Below are 26226 nucleotides of genomic sequence, written 5' to 3'. Positions count from 1 at the left end.
CAAATCACATAAAGGAGAATGTCAATACACTGGTTGTAAGCTTTTATACTGGGAGGAATACTTGCTACGCAGATGTTCAAGGAAAACACCTTGTGTTTATCAGCTATCTCATACCATATATTTTTGACTGTTCTGTCTGTATGTTTTACTAAAGTGTTTCCCTGAAACTCACTAATCTTTACAACCCCCGATTGTAATAGAAACAGTCTAAAAATGACTTTTCTTTCTTCTTTCTTTCTTCCTCTCTTCTTTTTTAATTCAGTTTTATTTGACATATAACGTTATACTAGTTTCAGGTGTACAACGTAATCATTCAATATTTGTATATACAGTTGACCCTTGAGCAACAGGGTTTAAACTGTGCAAGTCCACATATGTGCAGGTTTTTTCAATAAATCCAGTATAGTACTGTAAATGTATTTTATCTCCCTTATAATTCTCTCTCTCTTTTTAAGATTTATTTATTTATTTATTTATTTATTTACTTACTTTAGAGGGAGCGTGCAAGTGGCAGGACAGGGGTGCGGCAGGGGAGAGAAACTCAAGCAGACTCCATGCTGTCGGGGGAGCCTGACTTGGGCCTGATCCCAGGACCCTGTTGAGATCATGACCTGAGTGAAATCAAGAGTCAGATGCTTAATCGACTGAGCCACCCAGGTGCTCCACTCTTCTTTTTCTTAAGGCCACCAATTCCATCAGATTAGGGCCCACTCTTATGAACTCTTCTATCTTTTATTACCCCCTAAAAGCCCTTTCTCCAAATATAGTCACATTGAAGGTTAGGGCTTCAACATATGAATTTTAGGAGGGGACACGATTCAATCCATAGCAATGGGTGATCACTGTACAATTCTTTCAACATTGCTATATATTTATGCCTTTTCATAAGAAAATGTGGAGAAAAAGGAAAGTAGATTTTAAGAGAAAGACTTGGTCTTCCAGTGATCTTTAGATACACCACTTTCCTAATACTATTTTTCAGAATTGCTTTCTGCTGAGACTATTTTTAATTTGTTCAATCCATTAAAAAATAAATCAGGTTGGTATTTTTGAGTGTCTTCCAGTTATAGAGGTATAAGAAGGTAAAAGGGAAGAACCTTAGGTCAAATAAATTAAGAAGTATTCATTGAGCATTCACGATCTGTACACCCTGTGAGATACAAAGACATGGAAGACCTAGATCTTAGCTGCAGGGGCCATGCTGTCTTTGGGCAGCCCCAAAGAATGGAGCAAAGTTCAGGTCTATAGTCAATCCAAGTGAAGGATAAATACCCAGGGGTGCTGATGGTTAGCCCCAGCGTGATGCCTCCCTCCACACTCACCTCCTGACTTTTTCCTATCACAGGTCCCTACACAGACTGCTGGTTGTGTCTGCAAGGCTCTCCCCCTGCACCACACCTGAGTATTCCACCTCATTCATCAAGCCTCAGACCCAGCTCACTTCCTCAGAGACATTCTTCCTGACACAGAGCACAGATCAAGTTCTTTGTTATATAGCTTCAGAGTACAGTAGTCCTTTATTCATGAGCATTTGATTCAGCTCATAATTGTATGGTCACTGGAGGGATCATTAATGTGTAATCTCTACTATATTTTAAACTCTATGACAACTAAACTGTATTTCCTTTTTAATTCCAATCATATCCTCAGCAATTCACAGCATCTGTTAGATAGGTAACATAAGAAAACACAGAAACAGTAGGGTTTGTTGGTTTTTTTCTCTCAATAGGAAAGAAAAAAAACCCATGTTGTTATAACCATATGAGCTATTGCCAGGATAGCTTGTTAATAAAATAAATTTATGAAAGACTTTTTTAAGTCAAAAGAAGGAAAATGTTTGTAGAATCACAGATGTTGGAAAGGAGATTCTGGGTCATCTGGTCCACCTGTTTAACTATACTGTCAAATTTATGTAAAATTTATGAATGTCTTTAGTAAATTTTTTTAAAAGAAACTATTTGTATCAAACTTAAAGAATTGAAATGAAATCAATTCTCTATTCTTCAGAAACTGATTATTATATAAAGCGTTTCATAGAATTCTTGATTCACAGAAATAATTATGGTACTTATTGTTGGTAATAGCAATATTACTAGGAAACATCCAATTTGTAGTGCATTATTTTTAAAAGAACACAGATTTTATTTATTTTATTTTTTTTTTTAAGATTTTATTTATTTATTTGACAGAGAGAGAGACAGCGAGAGAGGGAACACAAGCAGGGGGAGTGGGAGAGGGAGAGGGAGAAGCAGGCTTCCCGCTGAACAGGGAGCCCGATGCAGGGCTCGATCCCAGGACCCTGGGATCATGACCTGAGCCAAAGGCAGTTGTTTAACAACTGAGCCACCCAGGCGCCCCAAAGAGCACAGATTTTAGACCTAAAAACCCCAGGATTAAGTCACAGCTCTGCAACTAACTGGGCACATGGCTTTGAGAAGTTCACTTAATATCTCTAAACCTTAGTGTTTTTTTTCTCCTGGCATTCAATGAATGGTAGCCAATATGGTTATAATAAAAACCACAATGAAGATGAATCAGATTGTGTTTACTCTCAAAGAGTTTATAGTCCAGTGGAAAAATAGGTAAAAAAACTCCCAATTCTGTGTAGTAGATGCAACAATGGAAGCATGCCACCAAGAAGAATGTAGAGTAGCTCTCACACCTGGCCTGCTGGAGGAGAAAAGAGTTTTGTGGGCAGAGGAACACTGTGAAGTGGTTTTGGTATAATCCCAACAGAGTATTCCAAAGTCCAATGTGGCAGGAGATGGGCAGCAGATCCTGGGGTATGTTGTATGTCATAATAAAATACATCCATTTCACACTGTGGGTGCTGGAAAACCAGCAAAGGGCTTTAAAAGAGAAACGATCAGATTTATCTTTTAGGAAAGTCACCTGGGGAGTCATATGGCGGGTGGCTTAGAGGGGTGAGGCAAGAGGCAGGGAGACCAGTTAGTAGCCCATTGTGATAGTCAGTGGAAGAGGTAAAGGCCTGAATCAGGAAGAGTCATGTGGGCCTGGAGAGGTGAGAATGATTCAAGAGATGGTTTAGGAATAGAGTCAGCCAGATGGGGTGATGTGGAGCACAGAGAAGTGAGGGGTCCAACATGACTCACAATGAATCATGACTGGGGTGCCTGGGTGCCTCAGTCGCTTAAGCGTCTGGCTCTTGGTTTGGGCTTAGGTCTTAATCTCAGGGTTGTGAGATCGAGTCCCCCTGTCAGGCTCCATGCTTAGCACAGAGTCTGCTTAGGATTCTCTCTCTCCCTCTGCCCCTCCCCCTAAAATAAATAAATAAATCTTTAAAAAATAATGAATCATGACTTGCTGGAGAGAGTGGGTAGACAAATAAATATCATTCCATCAGTCAGGATAGAGAATATAGAAGGAAGAAGGGGGGAGGTGGGAAGGAGAGGAAAGCTGAGGTGAAGATGAGTGGATTTTGGACATAGTGAGTTTGCAGTACCTATGAGCTCTCAAGAGAAAGGAGGTGTCCAACAGGGAGTGGGAATCAGGACTGTGTCAGGGAATTCCATCCTGGAGCCACTAGTTTGCCTAGCGAAAGATGTGCAAAGGGATAAGTGCCAAGCACAGAATGCTGGGGATGCCAGCCTTAAGCAGGAGATAGACAAAGAACCATGGACAGGCAGAGAAAAAGAAGTGAGAATAGGGTTATAGGGACCAAAGGAAGAAAGTACTTCACAAAGGAGGAACTGAGCAACTGTGTCAAAATGTGCAAAATAGTCATAATACTTGAATTATGTATTCTTGACTTGACATAATACTTGACTTGAATACTTGAATACTTGAATCATTCTCACCTCTCCAGGCCCACATGACTCTTCCTGATTCAGGCCTTTACCTCTTCCACTGACTATCACAATGGCCTACTAACTGCAAAATGTGCAAAAAAGTCAAGCAACATAAGGAATGGGAAATATCTACTAAATCCCATTGTATGAAGCCACTTGGCCCCATGGCTTGTGGTGTTTCACTGGAGAAAGGAAACTGGATTGCATTGGCTTGAGAAGTCAATGGGATGGTGGAGAGAGAGAGATCATGATGATAGACAACTCTACTGAGATGCTTGGTTGAAAAAGAAAAATGAAGAAAATTTTCAGAATGTCCCTCAAGGTATCTTTAAATGCATTTGTGTATTTCCCTAAATCTGAAAGAAACAACTCCTTGATATCTGCTTCATCCAGGCAGAAAGATCACCCAAGGGACAATTTGTTCCTACCCATACAAAAATTATAGTCTCCGGAGGAAGATAAGTGCTTACCACTATTTTCTAGAGAAGACTGGTCCTAAGAAACATTACTTTGTCATTTAACATAAGGCAAAAATCCCGAACACATTTTGATTTAAAAGAAAACTATAGATTCCTAACGCTGGATCCTTCATATGGCCATTTTTGCCTTGCAGTGGCAAAATCTTTGCCTTGCAGCTCTGCTAATATTGTCTTTACCATGTCTTTAACATCTGTTCTTTCTCCTTCTTTCCCACGGTCTTTGAAACAAAACTGTGTTTATTTTTAAGCATTGACTACGTATTTTTGAAGTTCACATTTAAATGTCTTGACAATTTTTATCCAAAAGAGGGCGCAAATTTCTCATGAAATATAGTACAGTATTTCACAAAATTCTCTAGCTCCTCGTCGTATTTAAATTTCACAGCTGCTGTAATTTAATGCAGAAACATTATTTCTGTGGCATATGCATATGAATTAAGTCCCATTGTGTGAGTGCTAATTAAGAACGTTTTGCATCTTAAAGAGTAGTTTCAGAGAAGAGCCAGACTAAGTTGGAGCCAACATTTTTCTATTTTGGGTAACCAAATCAAATTAAGATAGGCATTTTAAAATTAAACATTAAATGGGATTTAAAAAACCCAGTTTGTTTACAATCTTCTAATTTTAGGGTGTATTTCCATTCTACCACAGCTCAAAGAACAATTAGTGAAGTAATACAGTTCAGACCTTGTTTGTGGGTAGTTAATAGTGAATCAGGGGGGTTTTGTTTTGTTTTGTTTTGATCACAGCTGGAATTGTTCACATTTTAAATACCCAGTATGTATGCCTGTTCTCACATACAAGAAGCCATATGACTGGTGATCTCAGCTCTTCCTTGAGGTTGAATCTCACCATGACTTGGATACATTTTCTCAGGGAAATGATATGCCAAAGGTGTGCTGAAGTTCTGGTGGGCTTCCTACATGCAAGTTATGGAAATGGAAGTGCAAAGAGGAAGTCATTTTTTCTTTTTATTATTATTATTTTTTTTAAGTAATCTCTACACCCAATGTGGGACTTGAACTCATGACCCCTAGATCAAGACTCACATGCTCTACAGACTCATGAGCCAGGCAGGTGCCCCAAGGAAGTAATTTTTTCAATGGTAGTAACGTACTATAGATATTTCTTACTTAACAGAAATCCCCTTAGCCAAATTCTGTACTTAAGAGGTATAGATTAAGGCAGAACCTCATTCCACAGATGGCACTTCCAAATCTGAAAATCCTATGCATTTATGAGCTTACTCTTGCTTCTATAACTGGCTTCTCTATCTATAGTCCCTAACTGTCTGGTAATTTGCTGGTGGAAGTAACAATGAACACTTATCTAGGGGAAACACCATTTTGATTGGCTTCTAGCCCTCAGAATGAAACCAACTATGAGTAGAGAATCACTCAAACTGTATTTGTGAATTGATTAGACACTGAGGACTATGAACTAGGACTCAAACAACTATATCCTCCAATGGCAACATGCAAGTAGCACTAAATGAGAGCAAAAGCTAAATTCATGGTCCCTGTTTATGCACCAGTCTACAATGACATTGCCAGCTGCATGTGGATAAGGAACCAACAGGACAATGAGAACCAAGCATTATTTCCAGTTTTCATTTAATTACAAATCTAAGACCCGTTGCTAAATTATTTCTAAGAATTACCAACAAGTGCTTGAGCTTACCCTTCTTAGATTATCACAGAGTGGTATAATTTGATTTATCACACTGAGTTCTGCTTGTGCCTGGCCCAAACTTCCCTTCATTATGCACACCATCCAATAGTAAGGTCGATGTGTGTACTCATCTGGAGATTCCCATGCTGAAGGAGAAGTCCCGCTTCCTCCTTTTGTGACTCTAAGATCTAATCTCATCTTCTTTAGGGCACAGCCCAGACCACATTTCTTTTCTGGATTTGGGGGGCCGATGACTCCTCCTTTTCCTCTACCCTTGCTATAGCCAACACCCTTGTTATACCCCTTATGGCAACACCCCTAAGCCCCTTAGATTTCATTCCCTGTAGATTCTACCAAGAAGATGCTTTTAAAATACTCAACTTGTTGGGGCGCCTGGGGGCTCAGATGGTCAAGTATCTGCCTTCGGCCCAGGTCATGATCCCAGGGTCCTGGGATTGAGCCCCGCATCTGGGCTTCTGGCTCAGCAGGGAGCCTTTTTCTCCTTCTCCCTCTGCCTCTCTCCCTGCTCATGCTCTCTCTCTCTCTGTATCTCTTTGTCTCAAATGAATAAATAAAATCTTAAAAATAAAGTAAAATAAAATACTCAACTTGTTGGATGATGCCAAATTTTGTCTTGCTTTTCAATAAGAGAAGCCAGATCAATCAACTACCAAAAATGTTTAAGGATAACTATGTGAGAATGGAGGGTATGAAGGAGTCAAAGACACAAACACATCCTATAACAATACGGAAGAGAGACTGAGGGGGCTGGTGATAAGATTGCATTTTGAATCTGTTTTTGCATTCACTATTTATATTGAGACATTTGGGAATATAGCATTTTTTCAATATGTCTTCTCTGAAATGACCATTTTCCAGTTGGTACATGACTTTTAAAGGCTTGCCACAGTCACTGGTATAAAACTCATATACTGAAATCAATTTGTTTAGAAAATGAATCTGATTTTGTAATAAAAGTTAAAATTTCAGTCAGAAACTGTGCAGCCGGAAGAAGGCTATTGCATTATATAAGGGCCTTAATAATATATAAAGGTAAATGGGTAAGAAAAGCTAACTACGAGATGGCTTAATTTCTTCTTGATGTTATATTTTCTACTTTTCCAGAATATTATCATGACAACTCTTGCATATTCCTTTTTTTTTTTTTTTAAGGAAAACTGTGAAAATAAGAAGATGCTCATTATTTTGAGCTCAAATGCTTATGATTCTTTTGGTTCTTATTCAGCTTTCGAAGGATAATCTTGATCCTTTAACAAACATTTGCCTTTAAGAACTGTCTACCACTGAAATCCAGCAGGATATATATTAAGTTACAAAAGACTACCTCTTAGTTGTTAGTCTGGATTAGATAGAAAACACATGGCATATTTGAAAATATCAGAAAAAGCTGAACAAAAATTAAGTGCTGGCTAGTGCTTCTGAATGAAAAATGATATTCTTAAAGTTGGCTCCCTTTGTTACCTGTAAAAATATCATCAAACCTCTAACTTAAGAGCTTGAGTAATCGAGTTAAATTTCGTGTTTGTTGGAATATTGTGTCTTTCCGTGGACACTGACAATATCAGTTTACTACCTATGACACTTTTTATTTAGAACTGGAAGCGATATGCAATCCTTTAAACCTTGGAGGTTTTCTCTCTCTCAAATAAATAAAATCTAAAAAAAAAAAGTAAAGTTTGGAGGTTTGGGCACTTAGGCCCTTTGAGTGTGTTATGTTTAATAAAGCTTGTTCACAACCATGGGCATAGGAAGGTCCTTGCAGTTGACAAGTGTGGGATTTGGAACGCCGTGTGGAATAACCCCGTGGCACTGTGGCCCCTCGGCCACTCCCACACAATGAGAACTCGGCAGCTGTGCATGATAAACCTGGTTCCAGCATTAATCTGCTGGGGGACCTTCTACAAATTACTTAATTCCAGCCGTGAGAATAAACATTGACACCAATGCCCTAGCATAGATCTAAGGGAATCAGGCTGTTTGCCCATAAAACTGAAACTCGCTTGGCCTTTCCCTCCTAACATTTGCGACAGGGAGGAATTTGGAATGATCAGGCTGTAGGCCACTGTTCTTTGCTTCCCATTAAAGAGGCAAATATAAGCAAGTGACCATGAGTAGGAGGGAGTGGGCAGCTGGGGTAAGGATGAGCAAAAGGTAAGTGAAATTTGAGAATGAAGGGTAAAGCCCTGGAGCGGTGAGGAAGATTTCTCGGTGATTCTAACTCACCTGCTGGTTCCCCATGTGGATGGACCACAACTGCATCACACTCTAGCCATTTGTGTTCCGTTTGAACCTTTCTTTCTCTCCTATTCCTCTTTCCCTTTGACTCTCCCGTTCCTTCTTATTTTCCCTTTGTCGACACTGTTTGCAGGGAAGGAGGAAACAGTATTCTCCTACTGAATTTTTTATTTCCTCCTTCTGTGTTTAGAGCCAGGCACAATTCTACAGAATCTCTTCAGCCCATTCACAATGGGCCGAAGTAAATGTAAATTAACAAAGTAGTGACAGAGCTGGGACTGGGTGCCAGGTCCTTGAAATGCCAGTCCAGGGCTGTTTCCATACATTGCACCCGAGTATGATGATAAAAAACCAAAACACAACAAAAAACTTCCAACATTGCACTGACTTTATGTTTTTCATCTGTAGGAATGATATTCTGTTTGTCACTTTACAACCATAGGAATTAGGGCAGGAGGAGGATGTGATTGTATTCCAGCTCCATTATTTCATCTATGTAAGGATTATTTGATTTAGAATATGAATGTATGTGCTTTAAAAGTCAGTTTTAAAACGTAGTCACAAATGTGGTTCATCTTTGGCCCTGCTTGGCCAGAAATAAAATACTGTACTACTAGAAATATGCATGCTATGTTCAGTAAATAATTTTTTAAAAAAGCTGTAAAGTAAGAGTCATAACCATAACCATAGTTTTTTTTTTTTTTTAAAGCCATAATCACTAAAGACCCCCATTCACATTTGTTCACTGGTTAGGTTAAGCAAGCACTAGTGTATATATGGTGGTCTAACAACCACCCTTTTGAGAAGTGACCTGCCCTGAGACTGAGAGTCAGCTAGAGCTTTCCAGGTGATGAGAAGAGTGCCATTTAAACTAGGGAGGATTGTGGAGATGTATGCTACTTAGAGTTGAGCTTGGTTTCCCCTAAACCAGTAAAACCAAGTGTCTTGAAAGTCAAAATTAATTGGCTGTTAGGAAAAAAGATACAAGAAATTGGTGATCCTAATCTGTGAGTCAAGTTGCCAAGTAGCAATTCTCACTAGATTATAGGTAGTCAACTCAGCTTACAAACAGAGCAAAGCAGGGGTACCTGGGGGGCTCAGTCGGTTGAGCATGCAACTCTTTTTTTTAAGATTTTTAAATCAAAAAAAAATTTTTTTAAAGATCTTTATTTATTTATTTATTTATTTATTTGAGAGTGAGAGAGAGCACTAGCTGGGGGTTGGGGAGGGAGAAGCAGGCTCCCCACTGAGCAGGGAGCCGGAGATGCTGGGCTTGATCCCAGAACCATGAGATCAGGACCTGAACTGAAGGCAGAGGCTTAACCGACTGAACCACCCAGGCGCCCCAAGATTTTTTTATTTTTGAGTAATCTCTACACCCAACGTGGGGCTTGAACTTAAAACCCCGAGATCAAGAGTCATGTGCTCTGCAGACTGAGCCAGCCAGGCACTCCAGGCATGTGACTCTTGATCTCGGGGTTGTGAATTCAAGTCCCATGTTGGGTGTAGAGATTACTAAAAAAACAAAACAAAACAAAAAAAACCCAGCAAAACCAACAAATGAAAAAACATACTGCATTTTCCTAATTTCATATTGTGTGATTCCAAACCATCTATAGAAAAAAATTTTAATGATGAATATATTATTCATATATGTATATACAAATGGGTTTTAAGAGACAAAAAAAGCAATTATTTGAGGATTAAGTTGATCATTTTAAGTATAAACTAAGGCCCCATATTTATTGCAAGATTATAATTTGAAGGAATATGACTTTCTCTTCATTTACTTGAAAGAATGAATAAAAAATAGACATTTATAGATAGTTTTTGAGAGTATGCTTAAATTCCATCCAATATTGTAAGTTGTCCTTTTTGACCAATGAACTAAATTCAATGACTATTCATCGAATGCCCATAATACTGTATATACAGTTTTAGAACATTGGTGTTTTTTAAAATTAATTAATTAATTAATTTTAATTTAAATTAACATAATGTATTATTTGTTTCAGGGGTACAGGTCTGTGATTCATCAGTCTCACACAACACCCAGCACTCACCACAACACATACCCTCCCCAGTGTCCATCACCCAGCCACCCCATCCCTCCCACCACCCTCCACTCCAGCAGCCCTCAGTTTGTTTCCTGAGATTAAGAGTCTCTTATGGTTTGTCTCCCTCTCTGGTTTCATCTTGTTTCATTTTTCCCTCCCTTCCCCTATGATCCTCTGCCTTGTTTCTCAAATTCCTCATATCAGTGAGATCATATGATACTTGTCTTTCTCTGATTGACTTATTTTGCTTAGCATAACTCTCTAGTTCCATCCACGTCGTTGCAAATGGCAAGATTTCATTTTTTGATGGATGCATAATATTCCATTGTGTGTGTGTGTGTGTGTGTGTGTATACACACACACCCCACATCTTCTTTATCCATTCATCTGCTGATGGACATCTGGGCTCTTTCCATAGTTTGGCTATTGTGGACATTGCTGCATAAACATTGGGGTGCACGTACCCCTTCAGATCACTACATTTGTATCTTTGGGGTAAATACCCAGTAGAGCAATTGCTGGGTCATAGGGTAGCTTATTTTCAGCTTTCTGAGGAACCTCCAGACTGTTTTCCAGAGTGGCTGCACCAGCTTGCATTCCCACCAACAGTGTAGGAGGGTTCCCCTTTCTCCGCATCCTCGCCAACATCTGTCATTTCCTGACTTTTTAATTTTAGCCATTCTGACTGGTGTGAGGTGGTATTTCACTGTGGTTTTGATTTGGATTTCCCTGATGCCGAGCGATGTTGAGCACTTTCTCATGTGTCTGTTGGCCATTTGGATGTCTTCTTTGCAGAAATGTCTGTTCGTGTCTTCTATATAACATCGGTGCTTTAATTTATTTGATACTATTCCTCTCATCTGGAAATTAACATGAGGATAATGGAGTTTTATTATTTGCTTTTCTCCTTGACGGTATACAAAATCTAGAAACAGACAGAATATCATTCAGGTTGCTTAAACAAATTTCACTGGCTGCTTTATGTACCATGTCAAAAAATTACAATATAATCTTTCACATAGTGTTTTGATTGGAAAACAAAACATTGCTTAGCTCTTTAGGATTACATGTGTGGATGAATTGCATGGTGGGGAAGTCGTTGACTTAGGGCATATTTGTTTGTCAGAAAGATTTATGTCCCAAATCCTAGAGGTGTGGCAGTTTGTAATAATCACGGGCAAAACATGACATCAACTTTGTTCTTTAGATCTTTTTATTAATTCTTTACAAATCCTAAATCGAACATAGAAAACAGCTGTTGCTGTGAACCACGAAAAGAGGGGCTCGATCCCAGGACCCTGAGATCAGAACCTGAGCCAAAGACAGACGCTTAACCGGCTGAGCCACTCAGGCGTCCGGACAAAACAGTTTTGAGGCAGGCTGCCTGTGGCATGGGACCCTGCACCCACGCTCGGCTCTCCAAGCTGTCTGCCCTCGTGCGGGGCTGCAGCCACACAGGGGAAGGGGCGTCTTTCCTGAATTTGCACAAAGGTACCTTAGCCAGTCGGGAGGCCCTGAAATATAATTATTTCTCTCCTCTTAAATAGGAAAATATTTTAAAAAAGAAACACCTTTCACAATCCACTTTCCTTCCAGGCCCCGCAACCATTTCTCTCCTCTCTTCAAGGAGCTGCTTACACTTCCTGCCTCCAGTTCTCCCTCCCATTCTCCGCCGACCCTACTCCGATCCGGTGTGTGCGCCCCCCTTTCCCCAGAACCGCCCCGGTCAAGGAGCTCTTCCTTCTTCAGTTTGTCATCGGCTTGTCCCCTCAGCAGTGTGTGACACCATTGATCACTCCACTTCTTCCTCCTTAAAAAAAATTTCTTCACGTGGCTTCCAGAGTCTCTGCCCCGGTTTTTCTCTGCCCTAGATGGCTGTGCCTTCTCAATCTCTTTTGTTGGTTCGTCCTCGACGCCTAGAATAGCTCTTTCCCATCTACCCTCAGCCTGAGAGGATCCGGCTAGTTTCGTGGTCGAAATGCCACCTGACCACCGAGGACTCCAAAGTGTACTTTTTAAGCCTGAAGCTCTGCCCTCAACTCTGGACTTGTAGATGCTACTTGTCTCCTCCTCCTGGCTGTCCACTGGGCATTCCAATACTGAACTCTTGTTTCCACCCCTAAACCTGCTCATCTAGAGCTTTCCTCACCTCAGGGAAACAACTCCACCCTTCCAATGCCTGAAGCCAAAACCCCGATGTCTTCCTTGAACTGCTCTTTTTCACTCATACTTCACAGCCCGTCATCAGCAAATCTTGTCAGTTCTACCTTGAAAAGAGATCCAAAATGCAAAATCTGGCCATCGCTCGCCACTGCACTTCTACCAGCTTGATCAAAGCCACCGCCGTCACTCGGCGGGATTATGGCACCAACCTCCCAACTGGCACCCTTGTTCCCAGAGTGACCTCCCGCTCCCGAGTGATCACAAAACCTGCCAGTGTCTGTCCTTTGCAGTCAGAGTAAAAGCCAAAGTGGTTAGGGTTTACAGAGCCCTCCATAAACTGTGACACCCCACACAAGTACACACTCACAAACACAAAGATGCGTGGGCACACACCCAGACCCACAAAGACACATGAACACACAGACAAGCACACACAGAGACACTCAGATACACACATGGGCATACAGGTGCACACACACAGACCCCGTTCTCTGTCCCCATCTCCCACGACGCTCCCCTTCACCCCCTCTGCTGCAGCCACACCGGCCCCTCCAGTGTTGCTCAGACAAGGCAGGTGGGCTCCCCACTCCGGGAATGCTCTGCAGAAACCTAGCCACATGGCTAGCTCCCTTTCCTTCAGGTCTCTCCCCAAAAGTCATCTTCTCAGGGAGGCATCCTCTGGCCATGTAACTAAAATTTAAGAGCCAACCTCCCCCCAACACACACTTGGTAGAACACCCCCACACCCACTGGTTTAATTTCTTTCTCCTTAGCACATACCGTCTGACAAACTAACCATTTCTCTTACCTTACCCTTGCCTCCTCCAGTGGAATGTCAGCTATACTTGGGTGGAGATTTTGTCCATTTCGTTCACCATATGTACAACGTGGGAAAGGATGCCTGGAGCGTAATAGCCCCCCAATAAGTGCATTTTGAATTGTTTCAGTGAATGAGTAATGCTGTGCTTAACGTGAAAGCAAAAAACTGAACCATATGAGCTGTTTGAGCATCTCATGGCAACGAATCCTCAGCTCTTACACTGGCTTCCCCAAGCTCTTCGAATCCCCGTATGTCAAACCGACCGCCTGGCTGTAGCTTTTTCAGGCCATTATTCCCGTAACAACTGTTCGTTCCTCCCAGGTTTCAGTGATGTTCAGCAGTCTCTGACTGCCTCTGCTTTCTCAATCATTCCTCAAATGCACCTCCCACAAGGTCTGTGGCAGCTGGGGATGCCCTCCAGGATATGGGAGAGGAAATGGAACACAAAGATTAATGGGCAAGAAAACTTGCATTTTGGGCACATCTAGCAAGTAAAACATAATGTTTGGTAATGAGGCGATTCTGGTTACAAGTTTGTTTTCCGAAACTTGGACTATCAGCTCTAAAAGAAAAAAATAAAGAGGAAATTGATAGTGCGGACATGACACGAATGCTTAATTCCGTCATTGTTTTCCACCTTTTCCTCATCTCCCCAAACATGAACTATTGCTTTTTAGATACATTAATTCTCCAATGCTATATATCTATATAGCTGAGAGAAAGAGAGGGCTAAAGCAACCCAGGGAGGCAGAAATCAATGGTCCTGCCTCTCTCCTCATTCCACACATACATACAAGCTCATCTGAGAAGTCCTCTTCATCACCTCCTAGGCTTAATCACTTTCACTCCCAATCAATGTTTTTTTTTTTTTAAAGATTTTATTTATTTATTTGACAGAGAGAGACACAGTGAGAGAGGGAACACAAGCAGGGGGAGTGGGAGAGGGAGAAGCAGGCTTCCCGCGGAGAAGGGAGCCTGATGTGGGGCTCGATCCCAGGATCCTGGGATCATGACCTGAGCTGAAGGCAGACGTTTAACGACTGAGCCACCCAGGCGCCCCCCAAATCAATGTTTTAAAGAGAAAGCATCTGAGGCTCCTGGATGGCTCAGTCAGTTGAGCATCTGACTCTTGATTTCAGCTCAGGTCATGATCTCTGGGTTGTGGGGTTGAGCCCACGTTATGGGGGCTTTACGCTCAGCAAGAAGTCTGCTTGAGATTTTTACCCTCTGCCCTTCCCCCCACTTGCATGCATATTTATTTCTCTCTGAAATAAATAAATCTTTGAAAAAAATAAAGAGAAAACATCTTCCTTTGTTACTACATGTCACTCTTCTTTCCCTTTTCCATGTCTCTACTCCTCTGATACATACGCATCTGCTTCCCTGATATCTCAGTGCAATATTCCAAACTTCTCTCTTCCCACACCCCTGTTTTTCTCTCATAATCAGATAAGAGGAGGTAATGTCTGGAACTTTTTTTTTTAAGGTTTTTTTTTTTTTTTAATATGGAACGCTTCAAGAATTTGTGTGTCATCCTTACGCAGGGGCCAGTGCTAATCTTCTCTGTATCCTTCCAATTTTAGTATCGGTGCTGCTGAAGTGAGCACTTAAGTTTTACTGAAGCAATCTCTACACCCAACATGGGGCTTGAACCTATGACCCTGAGATCAAGACCCGCATGCTCTTCCGACTGAGCCAGCCAGCCGTCTCTGGAACGTTTCAGTATTTGTATTTTTTTAATCTTTAAAAACATATCTTTAAATGCCCTCAGAATTGGAATGACTAGGATATCACTTAAATATAGTAAGAACGTGAACTTTGGAGATGAAGAAACTTGGGTTTTAAAGTAATAATAATTATATAGTCAGATGGAATAAGTATTGTGAGGATATGAAAAAACAAGATCCATCCCGCCCTGCTGTGGGCATGTCCGTGGGATATAGCTTTTCTAGAAACAACTCAGAAGTACCTAGTGAAAAAGGAAAAGCAGAAAACTTTGCGTTTTACATCTGAATGGGACCGTTTTCCTTTGTTTTATTGTAGTGCACTCTTCTTTAGCTAATATGGGTCAAAACTTCATCAGAAAACAAAATAAACGTAAGAGAGACAGTCCATAGCAAGGTAAATACCATACACCACAGAAGACCCCCAATTCAGGATAGTAAGGGAAAAGGGTGGGTGCTCATTAAATTCTAACTGGCTGAGAGCATAGTATAGGACTCAAAGCATGGAAAAGATAGAACTAACAGCGTACTCTAATAAACTTTTTATAATGTCTGTATGTGTACGTACATATGTATACAGACATTTGCACGTACATTTCTTCATCTACACACAAACACAAATGCATTTTTTAAAAAACAATATTTTATTTATTTATTTGAAAGAGAGACAGCAAGAGCGAGAGACGAAATGCAAGCAGGGGGAGTGGGAGAGGGAGAAGCAGACTCCCAGCTGAGCAGGGAGCCTGATGCAGGGCTCGATCCCAGGACGCTGGGATCACGACCTGAGCCGAAGGCAGATGCTTAACGACCGAGCCACCCAGGCGCCCCAAACACAAATCCATTTTAAGAAAAGTGTTCCAGACACCAACTATGACACAATGAATCAGCATTGCCTGGGACATTGTTGTTATTTTTAAGTGAATTTTTTTTTAAAGATTTTTATTTACCTCAGAGAGAGAGAGAACACAAGCTAGGGAGACAGGCAGAGGGAGAGGGAGAAGCAGACTCCCCGCTGAGCAGGGAGCCGGATGAGGCTCGATCCCAGGACCCTGGGATCAGGACCTGAGCCAAAGGCAGACACTTCAACAACTGAGCCACCCAGGCGTCCCCCATTGAAACATTCTGATACAGTGCAGCCTCAGAGGATACCAAGTGCCAAAATAAAAACACTGTTTCCTCATAATTTGCAGAAAAATTATATATATATACATATATACACACAAGTATATGATTAATGATGCAATGATGAGCACGAGTGTTCATTCCCATAATACTCCTATCACTCTGTAGCTTTCATGCTAAGGAGATTATAAATATCATAGAATTAGTGTAGAGCATTAAGATAAACAGAGTCTTAGGGAAAATGGAAGGAAAAAGAACACAGATATGCTATTTTACTCTCTTAGTATCGGCATTAATGTCTTCTCTAACATGGTGTAACATTATTTGGCTCCTGGGTAGTTGTTTTTTTAGTTAATACTATATTTATCAGGACTTCAGTTTCTTCCCACCTGATTAGCAGCACCCACCTCACTGGAATCTAGGAAGGAGCTAATGTATACTGAAACCAAATTTGATGCCTAGAAAATCCTTGAGTTGTTAAGAGGCACACCTGCGTTGTTTGGCAGGTGAGTTGAATCTCAAGAATTTCTGCAAATCTCCCGTTTAGTCAGCTAAGCTGGTTTCACTCCTATTGAACAACCCTGGGGGGGGGGTGTCCTCTATTTTTTCTTAATAACCATAATAATGCCAAAGAAATAACTTCCAATGCTAATCTCAGTGGTTTAGGTCTCAAAAGTGGAACGGTTCAGAATATATTTCAGGATGTTAGCTGTCTCCATGTCAGATTTATTAATTTATAGATAAATTAGCATTTTCATTTTGGAAAAAATCTATAGTTTTTTTGTAAAGACCAGATTATTGTTAATTAAGATGTTACTCTGAATAATTTGGAGAAGTAACTTTCTAGCTGTATTCACCTTATATTCAAATTAAGGATAGATTGTCACGAATAATTAAATAAAAATTTCAGTGAACTGAATCCTAAAGAAAATAAGGAAACATTTATCAGTGGAAAGGTACTCTGTAAATGGGTTTGCAGATTAACTGCAAAGGTTATTTGGGACTCTATAATCTTAAAGTGAAACAGGCCATTTATTTAGAGATTTTAAAAAATCTCTATTCAGCCTGTTTTCATTTTCTAGATATTCTTATGTTGAATTACGTTGTTGTCTGTACTATACTCAGGTTTCTTCTGACTAAACAAGTTTTGAAATGCTTACGACAGAAGACATTTTAAAATAAATGCTTGACTCATCACATAATATTCTTTAGGTACTAAAGGAAGTTAACATTTTCATCTTTTGGTCAGGCATTTGTGGGCTCTAAAATAGAACTTTTTGGCAATTATGCCGTAGGTGCCAGGGAAGAAAAAGAAAAGAGTTTAGGTTGTCCAACCTCATACAACGGACAAAGGATAAAAGTAAAAGAAATGAATCAAATCCACAGGCGTGACGACCCTAGTCTGTTTCAGTGGGCAAAGGAGCTAATCGTGCTGTCATCCAAGTCTTAATTTATGGATCCCTTAAGGTATTTTCAACCCCTTTGAAGTTGAAATTGTGGGCTATAGTCTCTACAGTAAAAGAATATTTCTTTTTTCAAAGTTTTCAACCAAGAGATTAATATTCTTTCTCTCTGTAATGCACACCATCTGCTTTACTAAATTAACAATTTATATGCATATATATGCATCTCAACCAGTCAGAGCTGTGGTTCCCAGACTGATTATACGTTAGATGCTTTGGAAAACTCACTCCCAGAGCTACCCCTAGAGATTCTGGGCTTAAATGGTCTGGTGATGCAGCAGAGAGAGAGAAAGTCTTTCTTGGAGTTCTAAGTTAGAATTCCGAATTTATTTCCTTTGGAAACTATGTTGCAATGGTGATCTGGGTTTATGGATTTTTTTTTTAAGATTTATTTATTTATTTTAGAGAGAGACAGAGAGAGTGAGCCCACATGAGCAAGGGGAGGGGCAGAGGGAGAGAGAGAATCCACAAGCAGACTCTCCGCTGAGCATGAAGCCTGCACAGGGGCTCGATCCCAGGACCCTGGGATCATGACCTGAGCGGAAATCAAGAGTCAGCCACTCAACTGACTGAGCCACCCAGGCACCCCTGGGTTTATGGATTTTTTTTAAGTACAATAGGGAAAGCTACATAATCTGTTGAATAAACATTCAGGGGCTGGTCTAAAACACCAAACCATTCTTCATAGTTCTTTCTTTAAAACAAACAATGAGCTTTTGGTTCCAAACAATGAAATTTATAACCAACCTATTGAAAAATTAGAAACTGCTTGAGTCTTCAGAGTCACAATACTATACTTTTCTGTGTGTCAAAAGTGACTCAGGGTTTTGTCTGGGGAAAAAAAAAAAAAGAATCAATAAATCTAGTGAGTACCTACCAGGAGGAAGACACAAAGAGACTCTCAAACAAGGCTCGAAATAAAGTACAAAACCAAAATTTGTGAAATTTTGAATTTTAGGAAACTCCATAGGGAATGTCCTGGTTCATGACTTTTTGTGTTTTCTGAATAGTAAACTGGGTTAGAAATAGGCATATCAGTCATAAAAGAATATGGCAGAGAAATAATAGTGGAAATACGCTGGAGGGCAAGAAACGAGATGATAAAAGCTTGTTAAAAAGGCAAATCATACAAAAGAATAGTGGACACTTTGTAGTCAATAGTCAAAGGTGATCAATTTGAATGGCAGCAAAGATGAGAAAGATGAGGGGTGCCAGGTGCTTCCCAAACTGTTTTTAAGCTTGACACACCAGGACAAGGTGGGATCCAGAGCAGTATAGAGATGGAAACATGGCTGCTTCCCACCCCTATGCACACCATCTTCACCCTATTCCCATTCCTACGAAGCATGACATGACCATGCACACACAACACAGTTCCCTGGGCTGTTGCATGGCTCAAGAGTAGGACTTGCCCTGTGTTGTTTCAGCACAGATGACCGCATTTGGGTGGAAGAAAAAGAGACAGGTTTGGGGCGCCTGGGTGGCCCAGACAGTGAACCATCTGCCTTCCACTTGGGTCATGATCCTGGGGTCCTTGGATTGAGCACTGCATCAGGCTCCCTGCTCAGCGGGGGTCTGCTTCTCCCTCTCCCTCTGTGCTCTGTCTCTCAAGTAAATAAATAAAATCTTTAAAAAAAGAAAAAAGAAAAAGATAGGTTTGAGTTCATTATACAGAAAAACTTTCTAAAAGGCTGTCAACACAATACAAAACCAAACCAGAACACATGCACTGAACCTCATGGGCCTGAACTTTTAGCATGAACCGAATCTCAAGAATCTCAAGAAAGGGGCGTGCCTGGGTGGCTCGGTCGTTAAGCGTCTGCCTTCGGCTCAGGTCATGATCCCAGGACTCTGGGATCAAGCCCCGCATCGGGCTCCATGCTCAGCGGGAAGCCTGCTTCTCCCTCTGCCTCTGCCCCTGCTTGTGTTCCCTCTCTCACTGTCTCTCTGTCAAATAAATAAATAAAAATAAAATCTTAAAAAAAAAAAAGAACATCTCAAGAAATAGAATAATTGGGCTGAGTGTGGAGTGTGTCCTAATGGTCTCGAATGGTCCTTCCAAATGTAAATTTTGATGATTCTATAGTCCAACCTCCTCTGTTCTTCACAGACATCTAATCACTTCTAATTTCATTCCACACCCATTGGTTAAAACAAAAAGTGACAAGAGCACACTTACCGTGATGAGCACTGAGCAATGTATAGAATTGTTGAATTCTATATTGTACACCTGAAACTAATATTAACACTATATGTTAATTACACTGGAATTAAAATAAAAAAATATAGATATTAGAAAAAAAGTGACAAAGAGGAATTGAGAAACTCTTCACGATGAGAGAAAATGTGAAACACAGGGGTAGCAACTAGCTTTATTGTAGAGGACTGATTTATAGGTTTTAGATCTTTGGTTACTTTTGGCAAGAAGTGAATCCTGAAAGCTCATACCAAGAACTGCAAGAACTTTAAATGGACAAATAATAACCCCACAGTAAAGCCAGTGTCTTTGTTCTGTCATTTATGCCCAGATTTGTGACCTCAGAAACTGAAAGGACACCTTGATCTTTCTGTTTAACTTGAGACAGCAATGAAGAAATGAATGAGTTTATTCTTCATTTAGGTGCAAAAGGTGGTAGTCCTAAAACAAAGTAAAACAAGATACGGAACAGTTTCCACTGTGATAGAGCCATCAGCTGATAGAATAGACTCACAGAACTGGGAGCCTGACAGGACCGTACAGGCAAAATGTCTTAAATGCACGTCCTACGCTTAGTGCATTAGCACAAGCAGGCCAGCTTTGTGGCTGGAACATTCAAGATGGAAACTGCAGCGAAGGCTCCGATGGAGCTTGTGCTCTGCATATGCTGATGTCTTGAATTTAGGCCTATGCCACACACCTCTTTACAATGACTCTGCATATCATGGGGCCAAAAAGAACTGCAGGATTTTAGGGCAAGGCCGATTTCAAGCCCAGAACTGCAGTCATCCCTCCGTGACAGGCTGAACAGGGTCACGCAAACGAGCGGAGCATGAAAACCTTTAGAGTTCAGGCCGTGTCCTTTCGGAGCTCACAAAAGGCTTTTTCTTTTTTAAGATTTTATTTATTTATTTGACGCAGAGAGAGAGAACACAAGCAGTGGGAGCGGGAGAGCGAGAAGCAGGCTCCCCGCTGAGCAGGAAGCCCAATTCGGGATCCCAGGACCCTGGGATCATGATCTGAGCCGAAGGCAGATGCTTAGCAACTGAGCCACCCAGGCGCCGCACAAAAGGCTTTTTCTGCTCTGCTTTTACACTCTAGAAGCCAAGCTATTTGCCAGGGGTAGGGCTAGGGAGGTGGAGGGGTGACGGTGGGGGTGGGACGCAGCAGATTGTCCACATCCTGCTGCCAGTCTGTCCAACAGGATAGCAGCTCTCCACGGTCCCGGCCCTGAGATACGGGGGCTGGGGGCGAGGGGCGCGCAGGCCACATTCCCCCCGACCGCGGGCGCCGGGCCAGCTGGTTGGAGAGAACCCGGGCAGCGAGCCTAAGAGCTCCGCGCCAGCCCTCTCGGCCGGGGAGGGAGCGCCCTGGCCTCGGGCCCGTGCGCGCCCCCTAGCGCCGGTCCGCGGACGGGGCGGGACGGGACGGGACGGGGCGGGGCGGGACGGGACGGGGAGCGCGGGGGGCAGCAGCGCCGAGTGGAAGCGAGAGCGCGAGCGCGAGCGCGGCTGCAGCCGGCGGCATGGCGAGCACGGCCTCGGAGATCATCGCCTTCATGGTTTCCATCTCGGGCTGGGTGCTGGTGTCCTCCACGCTGCCCACCGACTACTGGAAGGTGTCCACCATCGACGGCACGGTCATCACCACCGCCACCTATTGGGCCAACCTGTGGAAGACGTGCGTTACCGACTCCACGGGCGTCTCCAACTGCAAGGACTTCCCCTCCATGCTGGCGCTGGACGGTCTGCATCCCCTCGGCCCCTGCCCCCGGCCCTCGCTCTTGCCCGGCCAGGCGGGGTGCCCTCTTGGCCCCGTGATCCCACCCCCGGCGGGACTCCCGGGCCGGACCCCTCCGAGCCTGAGCGAGCCACGGAGAGCCCCCATGCCCGTCGTCGCCGTGCCCGGACGCGTGTCCCTCGGGGGCGCCTGCCTGAGCCCGGCACCCCGGGGCGGGAGAGGGGGACACCTGGGTGGGGTGGGCGACTGAGGCGTCGGGGGGGCGGAGGGAAGCACCTTTGCAGTCCTGAGAGTCGAGGACATGGTTGCGGGATCCCCATCTCTCGGGGACTGTTAGGCCACGGAGTCACGCTTGTCTCCTTCACCCAGCACTCCCCGAACGAGCTGGATCCTGATTAAAGTGGTATCATCGGCTTGTCAAAGCCGAATTTGCTTGTCCTCAACTCCCTTTAAGCATTTTGTTAGTTGTTTTAAAAATAGGCAAGGGAAAAAGTAACATATTGCAGGGAGTGTCATCCCATTCCCACCTCCCCCCACCCCCCACCCAAGGGAAAAAAAACCCAACAACCCCATGCTTCAACAAATGTGTCCTCCTGGGCTTTAATGCTTCCTCCAAGTTTTATGCAAATAAATAGCCCTTGCCTGTGCCGCAGTGGGTAGAGAATCTGGCTAGCAAGAATCTTGTGCCAGAGACTGCCAAGGTCTGTGTCCGTGCCCTCATCTGCTCTCCGGGTCTCCAGTTGTTCTTTTGTAGATTGCTTTCTGCTTTGTTCTTTTTAGTTGGGTTCTATATTGAATTGCATTAGAGCGACAGGTGGATGGTCACATAGAAAACTGGCTCTGTGTTAGTTTCAAGAGAACAGTAGACGTCAACCCAGTTACAATGACTGCTTAAATTCTAGGCTCATTTCTTCCAGGATTTTATAGCACATGACTAAATAGATGCCGCGGTAATGTTAAGGATACTCATTTGCATTATCTCTATAGTTTTGAGGTGTTTTCTTTCCTTCTTTTTTAAAAAAAATTTTATTATTCCACTGCAGGTTTTTATTTGCATAGCTGATTCAATAAAAGACAAGAATTAATTCCCTTAAGATGGTGCTTGCCATGGGGCGCCTGGGTGGCTCAGTCCTTAAGCGTCTGCCTTTGGCTCAGGTCATGATTCCAGGGTCCTGGGATCGCGCCCCGCGTCGGGCTCCCTGCTCAGCCAGGAGCCTGCTTCTCCCTCTCCCACTCCCCCTGCTTGTGTTCCCTCTCTAGCTGTCTCTCTCTCTGTCAAATAAATAAATCTTTAAAAAAAAAAAAAGAGGAAAAAAAAAAAGGTGGTGCTTGCCATGAAAGCAAACTGTTGCTCAATGTGGTATTTGATAGAACCTCCATATAAACAGGAGTATGTGCCTGGTTTTAGATGGGTGACACCCAGGTCTTCGTCCTGTTGTGTAAAAGAAGTAGCTGGGACACTGTTGATCCCTTAGAATTACTGTTGAATTTCCTGTGCTCTGTAGTGCACACATTCAGGTAGATGCTCTGAACAGGCAGGCTCTTGTTTGTGTGGTTTACATTCAGGAATTTGGATTGATGATTACTGCCCTAAGTGCATTCTTCTGCTGTTAACTGTATTGTTACCTGAGATAGTGCCAGGTGCGTCCGCTTCCTTCTGTAAGACAGCTGGGGGACGAGAGAGAGGAGTGGGAAATAAATGCTCCGTGAAGAGTGAGGGGGTGCAGAATGGCGAAGTTGTCACATTATGTATCCGATGTGAGAGTGAAGTTGGCAGGGGGACTTGGGGGCAGGTCAGGTAGTGAGGAGGGAGGGGGGCATAGCCCTCAATTATGAGGCTTTGGAGAGAGTTGAGGATGGAGAAAAGAAAGGAGTGACATTTATGTACAACCCAACTTGCAAAAGGACCTTTCATGTGTGCTCATATGTCTAGAAAATGACTTTAGGGGCGCCTGGGTGGCTCAGTCGTTAAGCGTCTGCCTTCGGCTCAGGTCATGATCTCAGGGTCCTGGGATCCAGCCCCGCATCGGGCTCCCTGCTCGGCGGGAAGCCTGCTTCTCCCTCTCCCCCTCCCTCTGCTTGTGTTCCCTCTCTCGCTGTGTCTCTCTCTGTCAAATAAATAAAATCTTTAAAAAAAAAAAAAATGACTTTAAAAAACACAAATGACTTCATATTCTCTATCGTTCTACAATGTTCTAAAATTAAAAATATATCTTTCCAAGCCAAGACATACAGAAGTAACTCTTTTTAACGACTGTGTAGTATTCGTAAGTCTGGACAAACTGGTTTGTTGAGAACCACTTTCTCATCGTTGGACAATGGACCCTTTCCAGCATTTCGTTGTTGTTCGTGCTGTACGGAAAATCTTCATATTCATCTTTTTGTGCACATGTGTATTTCTGTGAAGTAGATACTGAGAAATGGTACTGTCAGGGCAGTAGATGATACATTTTAATGTTCAGTTTATACTGCCAAATTACAGTCCGCCAACAACATATGAGAATGCCCGTTTGTCTGCATTCTCACCACTAAGTTTTTCATCCAGCATCATGGGTGACATAGTATCATGTTATCACTTTCATTGGTATTTCCCTAGTTTTTACCGGTGATTTTTACCATCTTATCATGTATTTATTGACCACTTTCTTTCTCTTTCAGACATTGCCTGTCTATATCTTATGCCCACAGTCTGTTGTTTCCTCTTAATATAAATGATTTTTAAGATTTTATTTTTAAGTAATCTGTACACCCAATGTGGGATTCAAACATACAACCCCAAGGTCAAGAGCCGCAGGCTCCACCGACTGAGCCAGCCAGGCGCCCCTAAGTGGTCGTTTTTTAAGTTTATTTCTCTATCCGTGCAATCTCTACACCCAGCGTGGGGATCAAACTCACAACTCCCGAGATCAAGAGTCTTCTGACTCTGAGCCAGCCTAGTGCCCATAAATGATTTGTCTTCTTTTTTTAATTCTGGATGTCAATCCTTGATTTGTTATATATGTTGCAATCTCAGCCCATTGCTTGTCTTTAAATTTATGATGCCTTTTCTTATACAAAACTTTGAAATGTGTATGTGATCAGATTTATCAGTTTCTTCCTGCTACGTCTGCCTTCTGTGGCTTAAGAAGGCGTTGCCTATCCCAAAGTGATAAGCCTTACTTTTCTGTGTCTCTCAGAATAACATTTTGGGGGGCTTAATCACACAGCTTTGTTTTCACGTGGAGAGGAGTTGCTGCCCCCTCCTGTAAGCTGACCTCCCCAGAGCAGGCCCCTGTGTCAGCTCTCTGCTGTGTTCCCCAGGGCAGGGGCCTCCGTTGGATGCTGGTTCGGCAGCCAGGGCTGCCAGCGTCACACTGCACATTGGACTTCCTGACACCTCGCTGAAGTGGCAGAGAAGGCTGCATTGCTGTAGGCCCTGGTGACCACAGGCCTGAGCAAGCCAGTCCTCCCCTTAAACAAGGCAGAAGCTCTAGACTGAAAAGAGAATGCAGGAAGGAAGCGAGAAGGCTCACAGCTCTCTCTAGTCTTAGGTGGAAGGAGCTTCTTGGATGCAGATGATGGAGACATTTTTCCGAATTTTCTACATGAGGTCAAAGCTCTGATTCCTTATCCTCAGGGGATTATCATCGTAACCCCCATTTCCCTATAAGGAAAATGAGGCCGAGAAAAGCTAAATGTGTAGATTTAATTTTATGTTAAGACGCCAACTCCAAGTTCTGCTTAGAATCCATCTTAGTATGATAGAAGGGAAGCTTTGGTGAGTTTCTTATCACTCACCAGACAGTGTTTCTATGGTTCGTCCTTTGAAGGAGGTGCTTTCTCCCTGTTTTACAGATGAGAACACTGAGGCTCAAGAGAGAGAAGGTCATGTAATCAGGACACACAGAAGGTAAATAAGTAGAAGATCCAGAGCTGAGCCTCAGAGTTCATGCCTTCCTCCCGTTCCACTCCTCTTTCAGAGGATTTGCAAAAAGTACACAAAGCTACCTGCATAAGAAAAGCACATTGTTTTTTCTCCCCTTTATCCAGCAACTCGCTCTGGCTGCTACTAGGGAGTTGTCTCCACCAAGTGGATGTTTTCATTTTTGCTCCTTTGAAATGTAAAATAAGGCACACACCATTTGGAAATCACTTAACTTTTAAGGGACACCTTGAAGGTTTCCTCCAACGGAATTCATTAATTTAAAGTCCCTGTATTTTACTAATTGAAAATTTGAACAAGCTAGTGATTTCTGTTTATCTCCAGCTCCTATTCCTTTCAAAGCACTGCGTGAACTTCATCTGAGAATCATTTTCAGCCAGGTTGTTTTTAGTACATGCCATCTATTTTTGTTAGTGGGAATGTTTGCCGTTTCTTCCAAGAGAGTTAACTATAAATTATATGGCAGAGAACTTCTAAGTAAATATGTTCATGCCTCAGCACTTTAATGTGTTAATTAGCTATTAAAGGTGTCAGTAAATTAGACCTGTCAAAAATAATGGCCTCCTTGACTAGGTTTTTACTACCACTTCACTCGATGGTGTTACTTACAAGTTTTGCCCTCTGGGACTGTTAAAAAGCAAGGTTGTAGAGGTCTGCCTTGCAAAAGATAAACTCTTGAGTTTGTTGGAAGTCACCCAAGGCCTGCGTCTGTGGGTGTTTTAAGGACTGGTAGCCCGGAATTTACACAACCCGGGCTTCCCAACACCCGGATTCCGTCTACAGCCGACAGCCAGGGGGTGCTT

At 42.5% G+C, this 26226-nt stretch overlaps 1 protein-coding gene and 1 non-coding gene across 3 annotated transcripts in view; one reads left to right on the top strand and one right to left on the bottom strand.

The window, feature by feature from the left end:
- The window catches only part of CLDN10 (claudin 10), a 104742-nt gene that overhangs the window by 60749 nt on the left and 17767 nt on the right, over positions 1–26226 (top strand). Inside the window, exon 1 of one of the 2 annotated variants that reach the window (XM_032402749.1) lies at positions 21239–21506. The exons of the other annotated variant lie outside the window; for it this stretch is intronic. Within the exon in view, the coding sequence (XP_032258640.1) occupies positions 21287–21506 (220 nt within the window). The 5' untranslated portion in view covers positions 21239–21286. Of the gene's footprint in view, positions 1–21238; positions 21507–26226 lie in introns of those variants that run through there. 2 annotated transcript variants of the gene reach the window in all.
- LOC116631868 lies at positions 14755–14862 on the bottom strand. Its single transcript, XR_004299306.1, has one exon. It is a non-coding gene; the product is annotated as a U6 spliceosomal RNA (small nuclear RNA).

The sequence above is a fragment of the Phoca vitulina genome, unplaced genomic scaffold (genome assembly GCF_004348235.1).
Source record: "Phoca vitulina isolate PV1807 unplaced genomic scaffold, GSC_HSeal_1.0 scaffold5, whole genome shotgun sequence".
Taxonomy (NCBI): domain Eukaryota; kingdom Metazoa; phylum Chordata; class Mammalia; order Carnivora; family Phocidae; genus Phoca; species Phoca vitulina.
Note: the sequence above shows the minus strand (reverse complement) of the source record. Positions and strands in the feature narration are given on the sequence as shown.